The sequence below is a fragment of the Toxotes jaculatrix genome, chromosome 9, assembly GCF_017976425.1.
Source record: "Toxotes jaculatrix isolate fToxJac2 chromosome 9, fToxJac2.pri, whole genome shotgun sequence".
In the NCBI taxonomy this organism is placed as follows: domain Eukaryota; kingdom Metazoa; phylum Chordata; class Actinopteri; family Toxotidae; genus Toxotes; species Toxotes jaculatrix.
The window spans coordinates 9731740-9751454 of NC_054402.1; the positions used below are offsets into that span (position 1 = coordinate 9731740).

Here is a 19715-nt window from a genome sequence, read left to right on the forward strand (position 1 = left end):
GGACAATGAAGTTAAGACTGCTCAGATGCAGCAACTTAAACCCCTAGTGTGGACGCACATCAAATGTAAACAGCATTTTCAGATTCAACCAATGTCTGATGACGCACAAGGAAGACAAGAAAACAGCGTCCACCATGGAAATATGATTCATCTCTTCCTTATGGTTGGCCACAGTAAAAAACAAAACATAAAAAAAACAAAACAAAGTGAGACAAACAAATGTCTCCCCAAAATATGATGAAAAGCGATAAAGAAAAAAGATAAAAATCACTGTGTGTGAAATGGAAATGAAAGTGTCTGGGATGTCTGGGAGAGACAAAAAAATACAGGGGGGAAGAGGGGGGTGTTGGATGGGTTGAGTTGAGACAGATTAACAGAGGTAATGAGAGGAGAGGATGAGAGCGAAGAGCATGACAGTAGAATACAGATACAGAGCAGATTAACACTGTTGGAGAACGTTTCCCTTTCAAAGAGTTCTTATCCAATATACTGCATCCCTCACACACTCTCTCTCATACACACACACACACACAGCTCTTCCTCTGTTTTCTACTCTCATCTCAATACATATTGCCTCACCTATTCTCCTGTTATCTCTTTGCTTTCCTCTCTCACACACTCTCTCTTGCAGTCACCCTCACATACACAAATGCATTTTCTGTGTTTTTCCAAGGACACTGAAGTACATGCATATATGTAGGTCACCGTACACCCCCAATGTCGCTTCGCTCGAGTTTTAGTGGCTATGTCTGTGCAATGTGAAAATATATGTCTGGTTGTGGGTGTATGTGTGTGAGTTGTACTCTCTAATATACAGCCTATAATCATTGATCACTTGGACAGAAAGAAAGAGTGCCGGTCATAACTCACACACAGTGACCAGTGGTAAACATGAACATATATTACAAAGGCATTTCTGAAAACACTGCACTGATTCAACACATTAACCACATTAAAGTATGTCAGTGATATTGCTTTAAAGGCTACTTTAGTTGTTTGCTTATTTTAATTTGAATCTCACAATAATTATTGAAGTACTTTGGGGAATTTTGAACAAATATAAAAATACTTTTTTTTTTTCTTTTTTTTTTTAATTACAATGTACTTCTCTAATAATGTCCCATCTGATAGGTGTGTCAAAGATCTCCATCCATACTGGCAACTACCTTTTGAAAAATTAAAATTGGTTTCTGTACTTTCTGGCATCTAGAGAGAACAAGTCTGCGTCTTACATGGACAGCTTTAATAAAACATCTCAAAAACATACTGGCAGTGGCACCACATATTAAAAGTCATTATATACATGAACTGGCTGTTTAAAGTGATTATGGGGGCCTAATAAACAGGCAGCATCACCATAATGACAGCAAGGAATGCCCTGTCGTATAGCACTAATAAGTTCACTAATTCTGAAGGACATGCGCCATCATTAGCACAACCATCGCAGATAGCGACACATAATGGAACACAAAACATTGTAGTAACTTCAATACACATACATTGCATCAAGTTTTAAGCATTAAGCTCAGGCAATAACAGCGCTTTATAGTGCAGCCTTTCAGTTAGGGACATGGCTAACAGTGTCCAACAGACTGGAGCTGACCGGCATCTTTGACACCTAAGTGTTTTGCTAAATGGCCAAGAAGCCTGAAACAGCATCTGTCTGGTCAACTGTACACTATCCAATTTGTTGATCCAGTTTTCATATGACACCTCTGAGTCACCACAGGAGTGGTGAAATTAAAACCCTGGAGGACTAAATATAAGGTAAGTTTGTCTTCAGGTCATAACAGTCAGACGCCACACTGGTCAAAAAACTCAAGACCAAGATGTTTTAGTACTTAAACTATAAAGAGTGTTTGGTCTTTGTTTGACAATGAGCTGATCAAATTATAACAAACCAATGGTTTGATAGCTGCTTGTTTCACTGGGTCTAAACTTTCTAGTTGCTCTGCTTTCTGATTAAATAATTAGCATAAATTAACAGTTAACAGTACATGTATAATTTTCATAACAATAAGACGACATTTAATTAGTGACAGACTGATGAGAATGTGACATACTGTATTTACTCCAGCTGCTAACTTCAAAACACGAGTTGAGTGCTACAAGCCAAACTACTAATTCAGTGTAAAGCCCTTAGTGTTTGATACACACACTAATATGTGTAACTACATTTACTCAACTGCCTCCAATAATGTGCTTATTTTACAAAAAATTTATTCACTGTCACAGGCTCCCACTCTACATCAAAGAGGGAAAGAAAAGAATGAAAGGAGTGTGAGATTAGCATGATTTAAAAAAACAGAAAAATGCTTTTAATAGCTTTTTATATTGACCCCACAACCTGAGACATCTACGAAGCCTGATATCTGGTTCACTTCTTGAAGTCATGACTAGGGATCACTGTTAAACCAAATGTTCAACAAACAAGTAAGGGCACCTTTCACGTTTGCTGACATAAAACATGATATGGAGAAGTTGCAGATTCAAGGAGATATAGTTCATTGTGGTTCATTAACAGAAAAAAAAAGATAAGTTGGCGCAATTTCTTTTCCTCATTTCTTTGAATTGAATAAGATATGTGTGTGAATATTTTCTGAGACTGTGAATACCAACATGCTAATATTAAGGGAATTTTGTATTGTACTCATGCATCAGGTGATCAGGAGGCATCCAGGTTCTAACAAATTCATAAAATTAATTGAAACATACACAAAACATTGAGGGAGTGAAATTGTGGGAATATTACATTTCTCCACTGTGAACAACGCCACAAATGAAATTATAATATAGTGAACTACAGAATAGTTACCTCAACATTAGAGTTGTAGACAACAAAACTACTAAAAAGATTTAAGTGAAGGTTAAATTTGGGGTAAGGCATTGGCAAAGAGTAAATAAAAAAATGCTCTCTACTAGCAGTACAAATCCTAGTATAATAATTTGAATGTCAAAAGTCTACTGTACCTGCTTATTGTAATATTGTGTCATAATAACTTTGCTGTGGAAACATTTAATTTATCACTTTGTATTTGCATTTTAAATCATTGTGCTAACTGAGTCAATTTTTTGCCAGAATGTGGACTGGAGGACACAGAGTTTGAATACTAGTAAAATTAATAAATTGCCACTTCATTTCGTTTATGTAAAAGATCCAAATACATAGTCAACGCCAAGTCCATGCAACATATTTTTTTTTCAAAGCTCCAGCTTTAACAGACAAAAAGAGGGGAATGAGAGAGAAAATGCATCCTCAGTATTTGGAGCTTTTAATGTCAACCTTGTCACAGAGCATTTCCCTTACGAACGTAATCACTATTAATTTATATCAGTGACCACTGAAGTTTTTTCATGTAATGTTGCTTTCTTGGAAATTAGTACATTGGTAAATCTTCTGCAGATTTGTTAGACTGCATGTAAACACCAAATTACAATCTTTATTTAGGGTTTAAATAGAATCAGCAACAAGAAGAAAACCTTTGTAAACAGGAAAGCTGAAATCACACCAACCACTCCTCAAAACTAAAATCTCCTCCTTTCTATTCCTAACAATGGTTATACTAAACTATATTCCTCAGTAAAAATTAATAAACAAATGAGTAACAATCTATAAACTTTCATCTTGGTAACAGGGTTTTTCACTCACCCAAAATCTTGTCACTATTAAATACGCAGTCCATGTCTGCTTGAAATGTGGCTGATAAAAAGATCCCAGCTTTATTCTTTTCACAGGGAACAGTGGCTTTAGGCAGCTATAGTGGATTTAAATAATGACAAGACTTTACAGGAGAGAAAAAGTAGCAAAATCTCCATAGAAAAGGATGAAAATCTTAATGGGGCAATCAAACCACTGTCAGACAGTTTCAGCATGGTCATCACTAGCCAGTCCATCATACTGTAGTGGAGCCCCTGTGGCTTTTTGGCTCACTCTCACCTGTTTCCCATCAGAGCTCCAATGGTGAGTTTATTGTATTTCGTCAGCCTAAATACCCACAGATTTTCTTTTTATTCACTTACAATGAAACCAGCTTTGTCTGCAGCTGCTAATAGCAACAACCTGCTGAATTCCTGTAACAAGAGCCAAAAGAACAAGCAACTGTTGTTTGTGTGTGACTTTCACGTTAACTGGTCCAGAAGGACTCATATGAGTTTGTGCAACCAGCCATGTACGCAGTTTTCTAACCAAGAATCTTTGCACTGCGCTACTGCTGAAAGACATAATTATTCATTTTTAGCCATTATTCTTAAGGTGAGATCAGACAGGGAGTGAAGTGAATTTTAGACATTGCACGACAGCGTAAACTGTTATGGGAACGAATCAAGTGGGCGCAAAAGATGTTAATTTGCTTTTAGAAGCACGAACTGAGACAAAGACATGTCCAGCTGAGTTGAAAATGTTTCAATGGAGCAAAAGATTTTGCTTTCTCAATCTACTAAATAAATTTACTCAGACTAGAGGGAAAAGGAGACAGACTGGAAGAAAATAACATGAAAACTGGATTCCTGGTGAGTTCTGGCACAAGCACACTTCACACAAACACACAAGCTCGGTGCAAAAGTGGCTAGCTTTGCAACAACTAATGTCAGCTCGGATAAAAGATTTGCCTGTTTGGGCAGAATAACCACAAAGTTACAGTTCAGCGGTCAAACTCATGCAAATAACGAGGGAAAGAAATCTGCTTTGAATTTTAGAGTTTTGTCTAAACACACCTTTAGGCTGCTGAAAGTTGCTTGCCAGGAAAAAACTGGTAGTTTTAAGTGTCTGAACAAACAACCAATACAGAGGTTGAACCACCAGAACTGAACCAATTCAATGCCATCAAAATAAAAAAATGAAAAATACTCCTAACATTAGTAAATGAGTAAATAAACCTAATTTCAAATCATTTTAAACGTGTGCTGTGCACCTTGACTGCGTCCTCATATCTTTGCACAGTTTCTTTTTTTAGTTACTGTTGTGGTTCCAGGCAGAGATGGTCAGTCTCTCTGTAATATCGGCCAATCCTACAGAGTCTGCCTCTGACTCATTTCCTGTGTGCCTCTATCACTCCATCTTCTGTTACGCCACCCATCAAATGGAACTTTCCACTATATTCACCCCAGACAAACACCTTTTTTTGAGACAGCAGTGGATGAATGAAGTTTATGAGAGAAATAAAGACATACAGACCAACTGTTGGTCTGTAGGCTGTGGTTTAAGAATAAAACAAAGAACACAGTGCATTTTTTAAATCTGAGAAAGACTATCTGAATACAAAGAGGGGGGGGGGGAGCAATAAGGCAGTCCATATGCCTTTTCATTTCTCCTGCTCTAGGCCCTCCCTTCCTTTGCCAGTCTGCATTCAAAAGGAATGAAGGGCGGGTGGTATGACAAATTGTCCAGGAGTGCGAAGCCACGTGTACCACAATCCATCCCTTTACTCCCTTTTTTCTCTCCACATCCTCCAGCCTGTCCTTCCCTATCCCCTTGCCCCTCTCTCCATGCCTAGCAATGTGTTATGAATTCGTCTGCAGATAAAGCAGATCTATCATTCTGTCATGGAGGCAGGGAAGGGAGGTAGACTGTGGAATGCCCTGGCACTAAGAGCAGGGAAGGGCTCTAAGCACAGTGCTACGCTTCCTCGCACATTCCCTGCTGCGCCCTCTTCGGCTCAGTCTGCCTGTCTGTTTTCATGATCCATGCAATGCCCCAGCAGCCCCCCCTTATCCATTCCTGTCTTACCTGTACCAAACAAACCCACCCCTGCCATCTGAACCAAGCGGCCCATAACTGTAATAGCGCAGTGCCAGGCTTAACAAGAAATCCCCCCCAGTTATAAACCAAGATAAGCTGTGGCCTGGACTGGCTTGACTGACTTCCAGCTCTGGTCTCCAGTTACATTGGATAACACCCTGTTTGCCAATCAGATAGGAGACAAATTACAGGACATGTGCACAACACGGTAGACAGAAGTGAAGGATCCAGAATCATTGTGCCTACTTGTGCCAAAATACCCAGATTGACTTAACTGATATTGCTGTATCCAACACATTTACAGCATCTGGAATAATGAGACAGCAGGATGAAATACTGCAGGGTGAGGTTTGTGCAATGTGTGTGCATGTACATGTGCATGTGACTCATTATGCTCTTGTCTTCATATACAATATACTACATTACAGAAGGCCAGTGTTTATGCATGGCTCTCAGCCACGACACGTTGCCACAGCTGACCCTTTCATGCTGAACATATCTGCAAAACATTCACAACTTTATACTTGTTTTTCCTAAAATATCCTCTGTTACCGTTTACATGTAAATTGAAAAAGTCAGTGGTGACTTGAAGCACGAGAGAGAATGTATGGCTCTGAGGTTGGCAATGTCAGTCTGTCTGTTGGTCGATCAGTTCACTTTGGTTCAGACTGAAATATCTCAACTATTGAATGGATTGTTAAGAAATTTTGTACAGATATTCATGGTCTCCAGGGGATAAACACTAAAGACTCTGGTCATCCCTTGACTTTTTCTCTAGCGTCACCATTAGGTTGATGTTTGTAGTTTCAAGAGACTGACTGCCGTGGTACACACATTCACGTTCCCCTCAGAATGAAGTGTTACAACTTTGGCAATCTATTGAATTTTCATTCAGCAACATTATTAGCTGAAAAGTTTAATTTGTCCAGTACTCTGGGTTAAAACAAAATATCTGCAAAACCATTTACATTTCCATCAGTTTCAGTCTACTTTGTGTTTAGTTCATTTGCAGTATTTGGATGCAAATGAACAAAACTAAGATGGTAACAGTGGCTGTTATCTTTTGACTCTTAGTCTATTCAAAATCAAAAGCCTCCTTAACTACGGTGTTTTTGCTCCTATGCTCTGTCCACCTTCATCATCACCATCATTTACCACAATACTTCCAGGTGACTTCTGGAAGTAAAAAAAAACATACCTAGTGAATATATTACAAGCAGCAATTGTGTTTCTTTCAAAAGGAATTAGGCAAAACAATTTAGTAGTATATAAATGGAATTTGTGGGAGAAAATGATTGCTGACATAAAAATCAAACTCACTATGAATTATTATTGAAGTTTTGATCAAAACTATACTGAAACACTTTGGTTACAGTCCGTTGACACTATTGACATTCTAATCAGCTGTGCTTTTAAGTATCAGGTAAACAGTTTTTGCCCCAATGGATATGGAGTGTTCTGTAATGAATCTCTTAATACAAAATTTGTATTTTCTGTCACAACTTCCCGGCCTGGTCCATTCTATTTTCCTCCTGCTTTCCATCTTCTCTGCTGTTTGATTTTTCTCCCCCTCGTCTCTGAGAGACAGAGGGAGAGAGAGAGAGAGAGAGAGAGAGAGAGAGAGAGAGAGAGAGAGAGAGAGAGGAGCTGCATAGTGGGAGTGTGTTGTCTCAGTGCCAGGGCAAAAATAGACAGTAAATTACAGAGCCTTCTGAGAACACCCCACTGTGCTGCATGACCTCAAAATAACACACACAGACATACACTCACAGACTCACATACAAACATGAAATACACAGTATGCTGTCCTACTTCTATATTTCCCATTCAGCCTGTTGATGTGGTGATCACACAGAAACTTTCGCAATGTGCCAACAAGCGGACGGTCCTGTGCTAAAGTTGTGAGCTAGTGAAGGAAAGTCTGAGTCTGATTCACAGATGTTAACGCGATTACGGCCACATCTCAGCTTACCAAGACACACACACCCTCTAAAAAGTATTATTACAGATATTTATCCCCTTGCCATTGCTTAACTTCATGGTACTCCTAAGAAACTATATTTCACTCAGTAGTAAAATTACTGTTTACTTGCAACTTAGAAGAGATAGTTCACTGAAAAGTATTCCTAATCGTCTCAAGTGACGCAGGTTTTCCTGATCTTTTTTTGCATCAGGGCCTGAATCTGGTATCCCCAAAACCCCAAAGCAAAGCTTACAGCATCGTGAAACAATGCTCGACAATCCTGCACACTAGAAAAAAAGAGAAGATAAGACAGTGATGAATGGATATCACAGGTGTTTGTCATACTCACCTTGAGTGAGTCAAAACAGGCAATGACTCTGCCATTTTCCACTTGACAGCTCTTGGCAGGGTGGGCGAACTTGCACTCGCTGTCCGGTCTTGAACACGTTCCTCTCTGGAATTCCCGACAAACCTCCAACGTCAGCCACTTTGTGTCCCGGATCGGTGTCACGTTCACCGCCATTTTGAACCAGGTAGGAGGGGTCGATTAAGAGGAACAGATATCCAGCAAATGCAATTATGTGTGCGGTAGTACGTTTCTAATGACACTGGGACAAATGAGAAGAATGAATAAGTAAATGACATGGGGAAAAAGCCAGTTCTAAGAGTTTTTGTCCTGGGGGTTTGATTCTGAGGTGAAGCCTGTGAGGCCTGGGGCTCGCCTACCACCTGCGGCCCATCCTAAGAGTCTGTTTGTGGCTGTAATAGGAATCCTTCACCGCCTGTCACCCAGGGCCTGGGCTGATGACGGCCACAGAGCTTTGCTTTGCAATCTCTCGTTCTCACTGTCAAACACACACACACCAGTTCTCTCTATCGCCTCGCTCCACGGCTGAACTGTCAGATGAGATGAATGGCAAAACACATTATCGATTGAGTTGGCCCATGATGAAAAGATGCAGGGCTAGAGGAAAGGAGGAAGGAGGGTAAAGAGGAAGAGAAGGCGAGAGATGAGGTGGAGTAGGCTGTGGTGGAGGGGACAGCAAAGGGACAATCTCCTTCTGCTAACAGGAGCAGATAAAAGCTGTCTGTCTTCAATATCAGACTCTGTCTGCAGAGGAGGGGGGAGTGGTTGACTTCCACAGAGGAGGGCTGAATGGCGTGGATGGAGAGAGGTCTGGCTGGCAGACAGAGCAGTAGATGGAGGGAAGAAGGGAGGTGTCAGTGGTGTGGAGACTGGCTCAGTGGAGGGGGTTGGCAGTCCTGGCAGTCCTGGGGCTCCTGGTGTGGCTGGCAACTCTGGCAGACATGGACAGGCACAGAGGCAGAGGTGGCTTCAGTGGAGCCAAACAGCCACAGGGGTCAGCGAAAGAAGGCACTTCTCTCTGTGGGGAAAGGGAATAGTGTCAGTGGAGGGCTTAACGCACACACAAACACACAAACACAGACACACACACACAACTCAGGCACACATTTGGATTCATACACACAGCTTCATTTGAACATGTTTCCCATTCATTCCCTCGCTCATCCTCTCTCACAGTAGCCCTTACAGAGACTGCCAGGCTCTCAGCTGGAAAATCAAATCAAACACCATATCGCTAACAGTAAAGCTCACGCATTCAGGCTCAGACAATTTATTATAAAGGAAGACAGAGGAGGAGAGAGAGCGAGAGACATCAAGAGATGAAAAAAAAGAAAAAAGAACATGGGAAGAATTATGTGTATGCACAAGAAGTTAACCATAGGGAGGGGCGATACTAGAAATTATAAAACCAACCGACAAGTAGTATTTTATGCAATAATATTAGTTATACTATAACAGTATAATTCCTTTAAAACAATAATTTGCAAAGAGGAACCCAAACACTTTAATACAAAAAGTATTGATTAGTGACTTATCAATCTGCCCATCCCTGGTGAGGCTGGCTCAATGGCTCCAGCATCAGTGTTAGTAATACAAGAGAGATGATGACTAGATGGGATCACAGTGAAAGAGAGAAAAAAGAAAAGAAACAAAGAAAGAATGTGGCAAATCTTTCCTCTTTTTTTTCTCCTGCGTGCTCTGTAAATCCACCCATCCAAACACTCTCTGACCTCTCCGCTCACATCCGGATGTTGAAAGAACAGACTGCCCCCCAAAACTCCTACAGCTACTGTGCTTACAGTAAGTGCCCTCAAACCTACATCCCCCATGTGGTTACATCACTCCTAGGTCCCCCACACTTTAACAGATGTAATGTTTTTTTTTTTTTCTGAATATGCTATCATGTAGCACTGATATGATCTTTATATAAAGCAGCCATCCAGACAAAAGTTTGTGGGCAACTTTAAAAAGGACTTTATTTAGAGTAGCCTCTCTGTTATTCATACAGTAGTCCTGTTTCTAAATATGCGGGCTTGGGAATATCTAATTCCTCTTTACCTCTGAGTCAACTGCTGTATCATAGTTAGGGTTAGATGTGTACTTAAAGCCTCGCTAGCAGTCATGATTTTGGTTTGAGTCAAAGTGTCAGTCCTGTCTGCTGGCCTAACACAGCCTATTTTGTTTTATTTTGTTATTTTGTTCATGTGCTGGTGGGAAACACCTACATTTAAGACTCTACAGTCAGCTGCCAAACACTCTCACAAGCTATTTTATTAGAAAATAAAGCCATGACAACAAACAGCAACAGCGATGAAGGATGTGAAAAAGTTGTGGCATCTTATATTAAAAAACACTGTTTTGGATACCAGTTTCCTACCAGCAAATGGACATGCCATGGTCTTTTTTTTTTTAAATTAAAAAAAGACCATTGCATACCTTCTTCCAATCTGACTATAGTCAGATTGGAAGAAGGTATGCTTTTACTACAGAAGTGATTTATGGCTATTTATCACAAAATAACCCTGGAACACACTGAACATCACAGACTTATTCATTCTTCTCATTTTTATATTTAAAGCATGAAAGAACTGATTTTCTACTAATTTGAAATTGCTAATACTGCAAGAAACTGGTGGCTTGAAGGAAAACAAGCACAAAAAAGGAAGAAAGTGAGAGAGGAAGGAAGAATGAAAAATACTCCCTTGGTCAAACATTGATTGCTTATGTGTCATGCTCTGGTCTCCTATTTGGGCCAGTCATTGGCCCACACTACTTTTTCAGCCCAAAGCTGATATTTTGGGCAGTGTGTGTGTTTGTGTGTGTGCAGACAAGAGGGAGAGGCCAGGGCAGCGCAGTGTATCTGGCAAGAAGACTGTGGTAAGGGAGAGAATACAGACAGGGTTACCATTACCAGTGCATTAAATATGGAGTGGCAAAATTAGACCTCTGCATCGCCTATTCTTACTCACTTCCTGACCTCTCCTATAACTTTATCTTTTTCTTCTCTATTACGTTGCTAAATGTTGGAATTGTCAGTGGCATTTCCTGCAAATAAAAGTAGGGCAGCTTGCATATAAAATGCAAATGAATGTTAAGTTTAATTACTTAGTTACTTTGTAATATTTGAGGTGTTTCAGGTATGTTTTTTCAGTGGTCGCTCTCATCTGTGTCTGACAGAACAAATCAGATCAGAATCAGATGTTCCACCAACTGAGTGGACTGGGTATCGGCCAGACAAGACTGATCTGCAAATAAATACAGTTTCTTTTTCATTGTTATTATGAAATTCACTATTTCCATAATCAGTTACATTCATTATCTCACAACAGATTGTGGACACTTTTTAGTTCTCTAACATATTTTGGAGATAGCAGTGACAGTTTCTCAAAGCCATGAAAATAAAACTGAATTTTATGAATGGTCTCTGAGTTCAGCCGAAAGTGAAAACATTAGATTTTTTAGCTAACTAGGGTGAAAGATCATGAATGCATTTAAGAAATGAGACAAACTTTACTCCGCATTACATGTACTACTTTAACACACACACACACACACACACACACACACACACACACACACACACACAAAGCATCAAAAGGCCTAGGAAGCCTTGTCTTTTGAATGTGTGAGTGTGTATTTGAGAAAGAGAGAGATCGAAAATGAACAGAAGCAAAAATAAAAATGGTTTTAAATGTCAAAGTGGTTCTCAGCAAGAAAAAAAATAAAGCACCAACACACACACACTTACACACCTAGAGTACCAGCCTTTAGCCAGAAATATGGCTCACCACAGTTCTGTCATTGCTGTGTCAGAGGCTGTGGGTCTAAGCAAAGAGAAAATGTGAGCTCAGAGAAAAGAAACCACTAAATATCCAGTAGCACTGAATTTTGGCAGGCATCAACATAAAAGAGTATATGCTCCGTTTAAAATGACTGCATGAATGAAAAGTAAGCAAATAGCTGGAGAATGTACACAAATGATATTAGACAAACTTGCCCTAGAGTCCCAAGGCAATGTCATGCTAGTTTTCTCAAAGGAGTTACGTTTTCTGTGGATTTTCATACAGCACTTGTGTAAGGCCCCGATGGAAACAGTTATGATAAAATGAGCAGCCATGAGCTTTAATATCAAATAAGGCAGATTTAATAAATGGGGCTCCACCTACATGTATTATTAGCCCCTGTTCCACACCGATGTATCTCATGCCAAAATGAAAATCAAAGAAGCACAACACATTTGAAAGCGGAGAGTGAGTGAGGCTCATTAGATGAGGCTCACGTCAAAACAGAGGATTAAAAATAAGGGGTTGAAAATGTGAGAAATGACTCTGGCATTGGGGAAATATATAAATAAAGTAGTCATCAATAAGTATCTTAGCATGTGTGAATAATGCATGTGGCCATTTCCCGTAGCCAGAGGCAGGAGATATTATTACACCATCAGATCAACTAGCCAAGGTAATAAGTTGGAGAGGAGAGGGGGACAGAGAAGACTGGGGATATTACGCACCCCCAATCACCTAATACCCCAACTCCCCCAACACACAAATACAGCACATGCACACATGCAGACAGACCTACACTTCAGTAAAGGTATAGAGAGTAAAATTTTGGCTAATCAGTTCGTCTCACTCCCAACCAACTTTAGCTGTTGACATGTGGTCAACACAAAGCAGAGTGTAATGCCGAGAGTGTCACCGGGGTTCATGTATCTCCTTGTTTAAAGAAAGCCACCTGATCCGGTGCTAATCTGTCTGCTAAAATGGTGCCACTCGTTTGGCCGAACTCTGGATTATTTCATGCCTGTGACAACTCTCCAGGAAAAACACACCGATTTAGCCTCCGGTGACACCCCTGCTGCTGAATTACTGACTGTTAAGACCCATTTACATGCAGTAATTTTATAATTTTCACATGAACTACATGTATTTGGTTGCTTGTTTTGGGTATTCACAGCAAAAGCTGGACTCTGTTTATAATTAATAATCTATGAACAGGATTAAGATTCTTAGTCATGTTAGCAACTTTGAGAGAAGCTGTACTGTGCCCAGTGGTGCTTTGAGCTAAATGCTAACATCAACTTAAGCAGGTATAATATTCACCATGCTCACCATCTTAGTTGCATGTTGGCACAATAACATTTGCTGATTAACACTAAACACAAAGTACAGTTGAGGCTGCTGTGAAAGTCGTTAATTCTGCATATATATTCGGTCACAAAAAAAATTCAGGCAAACTGAAATTCACTTTGAGTGGGAAGAGAATGTCTGTACCAGTTTTCACAGCAGTCCATCTAATAATTGTTGAGACATTTTACTTAAAATGACAAAAAACAAATGTTGTTGGTGATGCTACAGTCAAAGTCGGCATCAAAAGAGTCAGTAGAAGCCATCCTCTAATGTCATGGGAATCTATACAATAATTGTTTAGATAGTCCAGACCAAAGTTGAGGCCCACTGACAGACCAATATTGGCATCCCTAATGGGGCTACAAATAATACTTATACATGTGTTTGCTTGCAATACAAAGCCAGCACAACACGTTTTGCTTTATGCAGCTGTGCATCTTGACACATTAATGTGCAGAGTTTAGTGCAAGCCACGTGGAATTGCACTGTTAACACAAGCCACATTCAGCCCTGCATCTGAGAGCAATACACAGGGAGGGAGAGCAAGAATGAGGAAGAATGGAAGGAACAGGGGCCAGAGATAGGAGCCATTTATTCACCTTGAATGACTTCCAGAGAGGAAAAAAATGAACGAGAGTAAGAGAAGAAAGTAGGTTCCTGCATGTTTGATTTCCAATGGCTGACCTTTAAAACAAAACAGACAGAGAAGCAGAAAGAGCAACTTTTTGGAAAGTAAGAGGAAACAATTGGCTTCAAAACAGAATTCCCCAAGAGAGTCAGAGTGTAAACTCTGATCTGTTAAAGTGCCTTTGGAGTTGCTGTCTTGCAATCAAAAGGTCTTGTTTACTTAGGCGGCAAGTTGACGGTTCAGACATTCCTTAAGCGCTACAAATTCAATGAGGGGCTCAGATTTTTATGCTCTGTCCCATTGGATGTTGGGAAATATAGTCGATTACAAACACAGAAATTATCATGGTACAGCTGAAATGCAATTATGCAGCATATTTGTACAACTGATCATAGGTCAGTGGTCTAAGTTGTACAGCTTCCAAAAAGCAAAAGAGAGAAAAAGAGAAGTAAAGATGGAGGAAGGGAGGGGAAATTCAGTAATGCGAGAGGTTAAAGGGCGCTGACTGCAGCAGCAAAAAGCAGATGCTGGACGCTTCATATTACACCGCATCACCGGCTGACCAGGATATCATCTATATACGACCTGAGCTGCCCTTTATACTGATAGGAGCATCGGGGGGAGGGGGGTAAAAGGAGAGTAGAGGTAGTGACAGGGGAAGGATAGAGGGTAGAGGCAGAGTGACGGGAGGTAAACAGGAGCAATTAGTACAAGGTAAGAGGTTGGTAAGAGACAGAGGTTAGTGTCTGGTAGTGAAAGGGGAAAAACAAGGTGAGCACTGGCAGGTATAAAAGAGGAGGAATTGGAGAGAAAAGTAGGAAGGGAAAAAGCAGATTTTTGTTCCATTTCAAAGCACTGCTGCCGCTCCACTGTCATACCATCTTGACATTTCTCATCTCTCTTCATTTATCTTTTTCTGATCCCCACCTGTTCTCCTTTTCTATTTCTCTTCACATGTATGCTTCAGTGTTTTCTGCTTTTTCCTCTCCCCCAATCTTTGTTCTTCTTAGAAATCTGCTCACCTTCTGCTAAGTTGCGCTCTGAGTATCATGTGACATAAACAACTTTGTGAACATGGCTTGTCTTTTAATAGTAGCTGTCCTCATTTTATTCGCCCACTGTCTCAGCCCCCCTCTATCTCTCCTTCTCGCTGTCTCCCCTCTCTTTCCTTGTTCACACAACACCTTATGCTGCAGTACAACACTAATGTGCTGCAAGGTCATCATCACCACGGCAACTAGAGTAACCATGTTTAAAGCAAGGATAAAGTGGACGATGGAGTCAGGTCCAGTCTGATATCATAGCGATGTGGTCAAAATCATACGAAAGGTTTCAAATGCCCTATATAAAATCCGAACACTATTTCCCAAGATACTCCTAGACTGTCCACTAATGAGGCTAGGGTGGGTAGCTGAGTTGGTGCAACAGCAAGAGACTCAGCTTGTGTCACCAAATGATTTAAGTTAAACACTTATGCAGACACAGTTAACAAAGTCACTTTCAACCATATTTACAAAATGTTTAACAACAAGCATCTTACTGGATCTCCAAAATTTGGTGATAAATGATACCTTTATCAACCCAAATAACAATTCTCTCACCATAATATTCAAAATTACTCTTAGTTCAATTAAACAGGATCAGGTGAAATGTAGTTTTATGCAAATCAGCCACAAGCATACTAGCATGGCTGGACGAAAGAAAAAGACCAGCGACCTTCTTGGTGGCAATTAAACCTGTATCCAGCTGCACTAATGAGGATGAGAGAATCTGACATAGAGATCTCTCACAGTGTTCTGTCAACAGAGCTTGACCCTGTCATTTTGCTGGCTGATAGATATTATCCCTGATCCATATTCTCCAACTTCACATTTGAGCCAGATTTTCACAAATCAGTAAAAGTTGTGTCACAGCTTCGTATCAGCCCAGAGCAGCGTCACATTCGTCAACAAAACTATGACAAAAAGTGTCAAATGACCAATGTTTTCCCATGCCAAAAACAAGACTAATACTGTGAAGATGCTGTGAAAACGATCAAAAAAATCTATGATGAAATGTTACAATTACAGTTTTTGTTGACAAACCATGAAAGCATGGACAAATGCACCAGTGATTTACTGTTTAAATGCAGACGCTTTCTACAACCTGCAGCATCATGCAACGAATGCTGAACAGAAGTGGTTTTAGCTGCTTGACCTGTTGCACAAATAAGCAGCTTCTTCAGCAGCTTCTGCCAGTAATTTTAGCTAGTGTCACTGCTCCTTGGAAAGAAAAAGCAACAGATGTACGGACTAAAGTCTTCTACCATCCAAATGAAATTTAGACAAGAAGACAGCAGCAAAAAAGCAGGGACACACCAAAAAGACAGGAAGACCAGCACACTAACAATTATGTAAAGATAAGATGACACTAATGTTACAAAGCACTATCTTTCGTGTTTAGACAAGTAGTGGGAAGAGTAGTGGGACAGAGTCTAGCACATAAATGTAAAAGTAGCCCAAAAACTGTCTGGCAGAAATGGCAATTCTCACTTTACCACAGTTTGGTCTGACCCAGACGCCTCCAGACACATCAAGTCCCACATTATCGAATAAGTCTTACCTTGTTAAAATTTCTCATATTTTTGCGATCCAGTACAATAGCATATTCCCGTTTGCTGTAGCTTAGAGTGTGGACAGACAATAAGATGCGAATGCCAGGGAAACAACAGTCAGCAGGCAGAGGGGGCAAGACAACAAATCATAGCATTTAGCTTAGCTTTGCTAGTGTGGGTTGCTTTTTTTTAGTTTATTGCCAAAAAGAATAGAAAACAGCTGACCATCGAGTATTTTATAATACATAACACTGAATTTTATGTTATTTGCCATGGTATATTGCATATTAAACTAGTATAACGGGCTAATGGCAGGTTTTTAGGTTAGCTATTATGGATGGTCTCAAAAGTTGCCAGCTAGGTTACGTATCTAACAGAACATTCAATATCACGTTTATTTGTTTTACACGAGCAGAAATACTTGCAGTTGTCGGACACAACTTCAACACAGACGATGAGTAAACATACAAAAATATTTGATGTATAAAAGCATGCTTCTGGTGCTACCTTGGGGTATGTAGCTAGCAAGCATCCTTAAATACTATAGTAATAAAATAATATTTAAGATTTACAAGATTTACATAACATCCTCATTAATGGTGGAGGCATGGCTCATTAAGAAATCATTAAGTCACATGACAGTGAATAATGGAGGGTGAATAATAAGTATCCCCTTTTACTTTAGCCAAATATATTGCTTATGGTCTCCATAAATCTACGTATATCGTTGTCATAATAAAAACTTTGCTTTTTCTTCCTGCTTAAACTGCTTGAGGAACACTGAGTGACTGGCATCTCTGTGACATTAATGAGCTCAAAAACCTTGCCGAGGGGACAACAGCATTAATAAGCCTAACACATGAACCCCGTCAAAGAAACGCTCTGTCCCTACCCATGCAAGCTTGAGATTTGAGCTGACAGTCTTCAACTGAGTGCTGGTCATTCCGAAATGATACTCCATTACGATGATGTTTCCAAAGATTGTACCATCAGGGTAATCTTAGACTTCATTCCATTCCCTAGCTTGTGACACACACACACTTTAGTATTGACCACAAACCATGAGACAGCAGATCTGTATCATCTACAGAGGATACACAACTACAGAGATGAACGGAAGGTCAGTCAGAGCATTGATATTCAGGACATAGGCATATGAGTAATATGTACGCATATGCACAACATCAGCTATCTCTCTCGTGCGCTTGCTCTGCCTCTCACACACACATAAACACATGCAATCTATGACTCCCTCCTTCAGCAGTAAGACAAACAGAGGGGAGGGGAGACGACGGGGGCAGTCAAGTGGCACGTGTGCAAGCTGTCGTCTGCACACTGATATCAGCACAAGTGTTTAAACAGCCTGACATGAACAGAGACAGGGGGTGAGGCAGCTATAGTGGACACCCACATGAATAGGGATTTAAGATAACGTGTTTAAATACATGCTTACGTATTTGTTTGTATGTGTTGGGGGGTGGCGGAGGGGCAATTACATGCATTGTGCATGTATACATTTTGTTCATCTATACGATTTTTTCTCTTATCTTTACTGCAGTGTGGCTACCTGGCTGTGGTTGTGCCAGTGTGGTGTAATGCAGTGGCAGAGATGGTGTCACTGGGTTCATGGACATAAACCAACCTACTGCCAGACCAGTCTGCTCCTCTCAGGAATAGCAATGGAGGTGGTGTGTGTATGAGAATATGTGTGAATATGGGTGGGAGGGTAGATCAAAAAAAAAAAAAAAAAACCAAAACAAAACTGGAAAACAGCAAGAATGGGATTAAGAGTCACAGAGACAGACAGACAGAAAGGGTGAGACGCAGACGCAGTGAATGATAGAAAGGAGACGTCCAAGGGATATAGATGTAATAGGTGGAACGGAGGCAGACAGATGCCAGCGAAAAAGTAGTCTGCCCACTTTGAAAAAAAAAAAAAAGCTCCCTTGTGTAAATTTACCACCCCCGCATGTGGCATTTCAAGCACAGGGGCCTTTATCAGACATAAAAAAAAGGCAAACACACACACTCACGTATGCACAGTCTTTCCTTCTTTCTTTTACTGTGGCTCTCTTGCTCTCAGACAGTGCAGGCAGACAGGTGAATCAGGGAATGCTAAAAACAAAAAAGGAGTTCAACAGATGGACAGACAGATGGATAGACAGGTAGACAGAGGAGAGGTACAGGTGGCATGGCCTCAGACACAGGGTGAAGATATTCAGCATATAATGAGATGGGAGGAGAGTGAGAGAGAGGCTTCAGACAGAGAGATACAGTAAGTACAGCAAGATAAGAATAATTTATGACAAACGTGGGCAGAGGAAAATCCTTGACAGGAGACGGTTCAGTAACAGCAAGATGATCACTGATTAGGAGCTGAATGGTTGAAAAACTTAACAGCAAAATTGTTGTAAAGATTATGAACCGCAATGGATGAAGATGATTAATGCTAAGGATTTGACCTTATGTGAATTTTTCACATTCTGCAGTCTGGTATTTTTTGATCAAATCAGGAAATACCAGAAGAATGGATGCTCCCCAAATGAAAATATCAGTTTTCCAAATCACAACCACACACACATATTGAAGTGCAGAATCCGTGACTTGTCATCAGAGCAGCATTTGGCCAAACAGGGGATAATCTGTACTCTTCAGCTGTCTATGACCAGTGATTCAGTTTGACACCTTAATCTGCGGAAATCACAGAGGGCTCCTCCATGGAGCCAACTGTATTTACTATAGATTACATCTTCCACTAGTGTGCATTAGTCCAGTGACAGCTTTGCAGACTGCGGGGAAAACAGCAATCATACACCAGTGACTGACTCACTGTGATTTTGCCACTCACCAAATGGCCTCGTAGGACTCCCCTAACCATTTGTCTGAGCGACTGACCGTCTATCTGCCAGTTATGTGCCCTGTGTAGAATTTCTACAGGCTTGAGACTCAAAGTCATTTCCACTCACATTCTCATGCTGTCACCTTGATCAGAGCATCCGCCCTTTTTTTCTTTTCTTGATAATTGAATCATGTAAATCAGGGTAAGTGTGTGCTCATGTCATTAAGCACATACACAAGTTTTCTCACACAAACACACTGCTCATCTGCATTCGACAGACTGCCCCTGTGCCTGCTGAGGACAGCAGGGAGATGACATCACTTCTAAAGGACAGATTAGTTGAGGGATGAAACGAGAAGCTGGAGGAGAAAAGGAAAGAGCCCAAATTCAAAGAAAAACCTCATTCCTCATTTTTTTTTTTAAATTAACAGTCAAATGCAGGTAACCGTGCAGTCTCTC

The 19715-nt window shown here is 40.5% G+C and overlaps 1 protein-coding gene across 7 annotated transcripts in view; it reads right to left on the reverse strand.

Annotated features, from left to right (window-relative positions):
• Nucleotides 1-19715, reverse strand: part of LOC121187823 (muscleblind-like protein 1) — a 64565-nt gene that overhangs the window by 37453 nt on the left and 7397 nt on the right. For all 7 annotated transcript variants that reach the window (XM_041047273.1, XM_041047276.1, XM_041047272.1 and 4 more), the window contains exon 2: nt 8050-9085. In XM_041047273.1, coding sequence (XP_040903207.1) covers nt 8050-8223 — 174 coding nt within the window. In that variant the 5' untranslated portion in view covers nt 8224-9085. The remainder of the gene's footprint in view (nt 1-8049; nt 9086-19715) is intronic.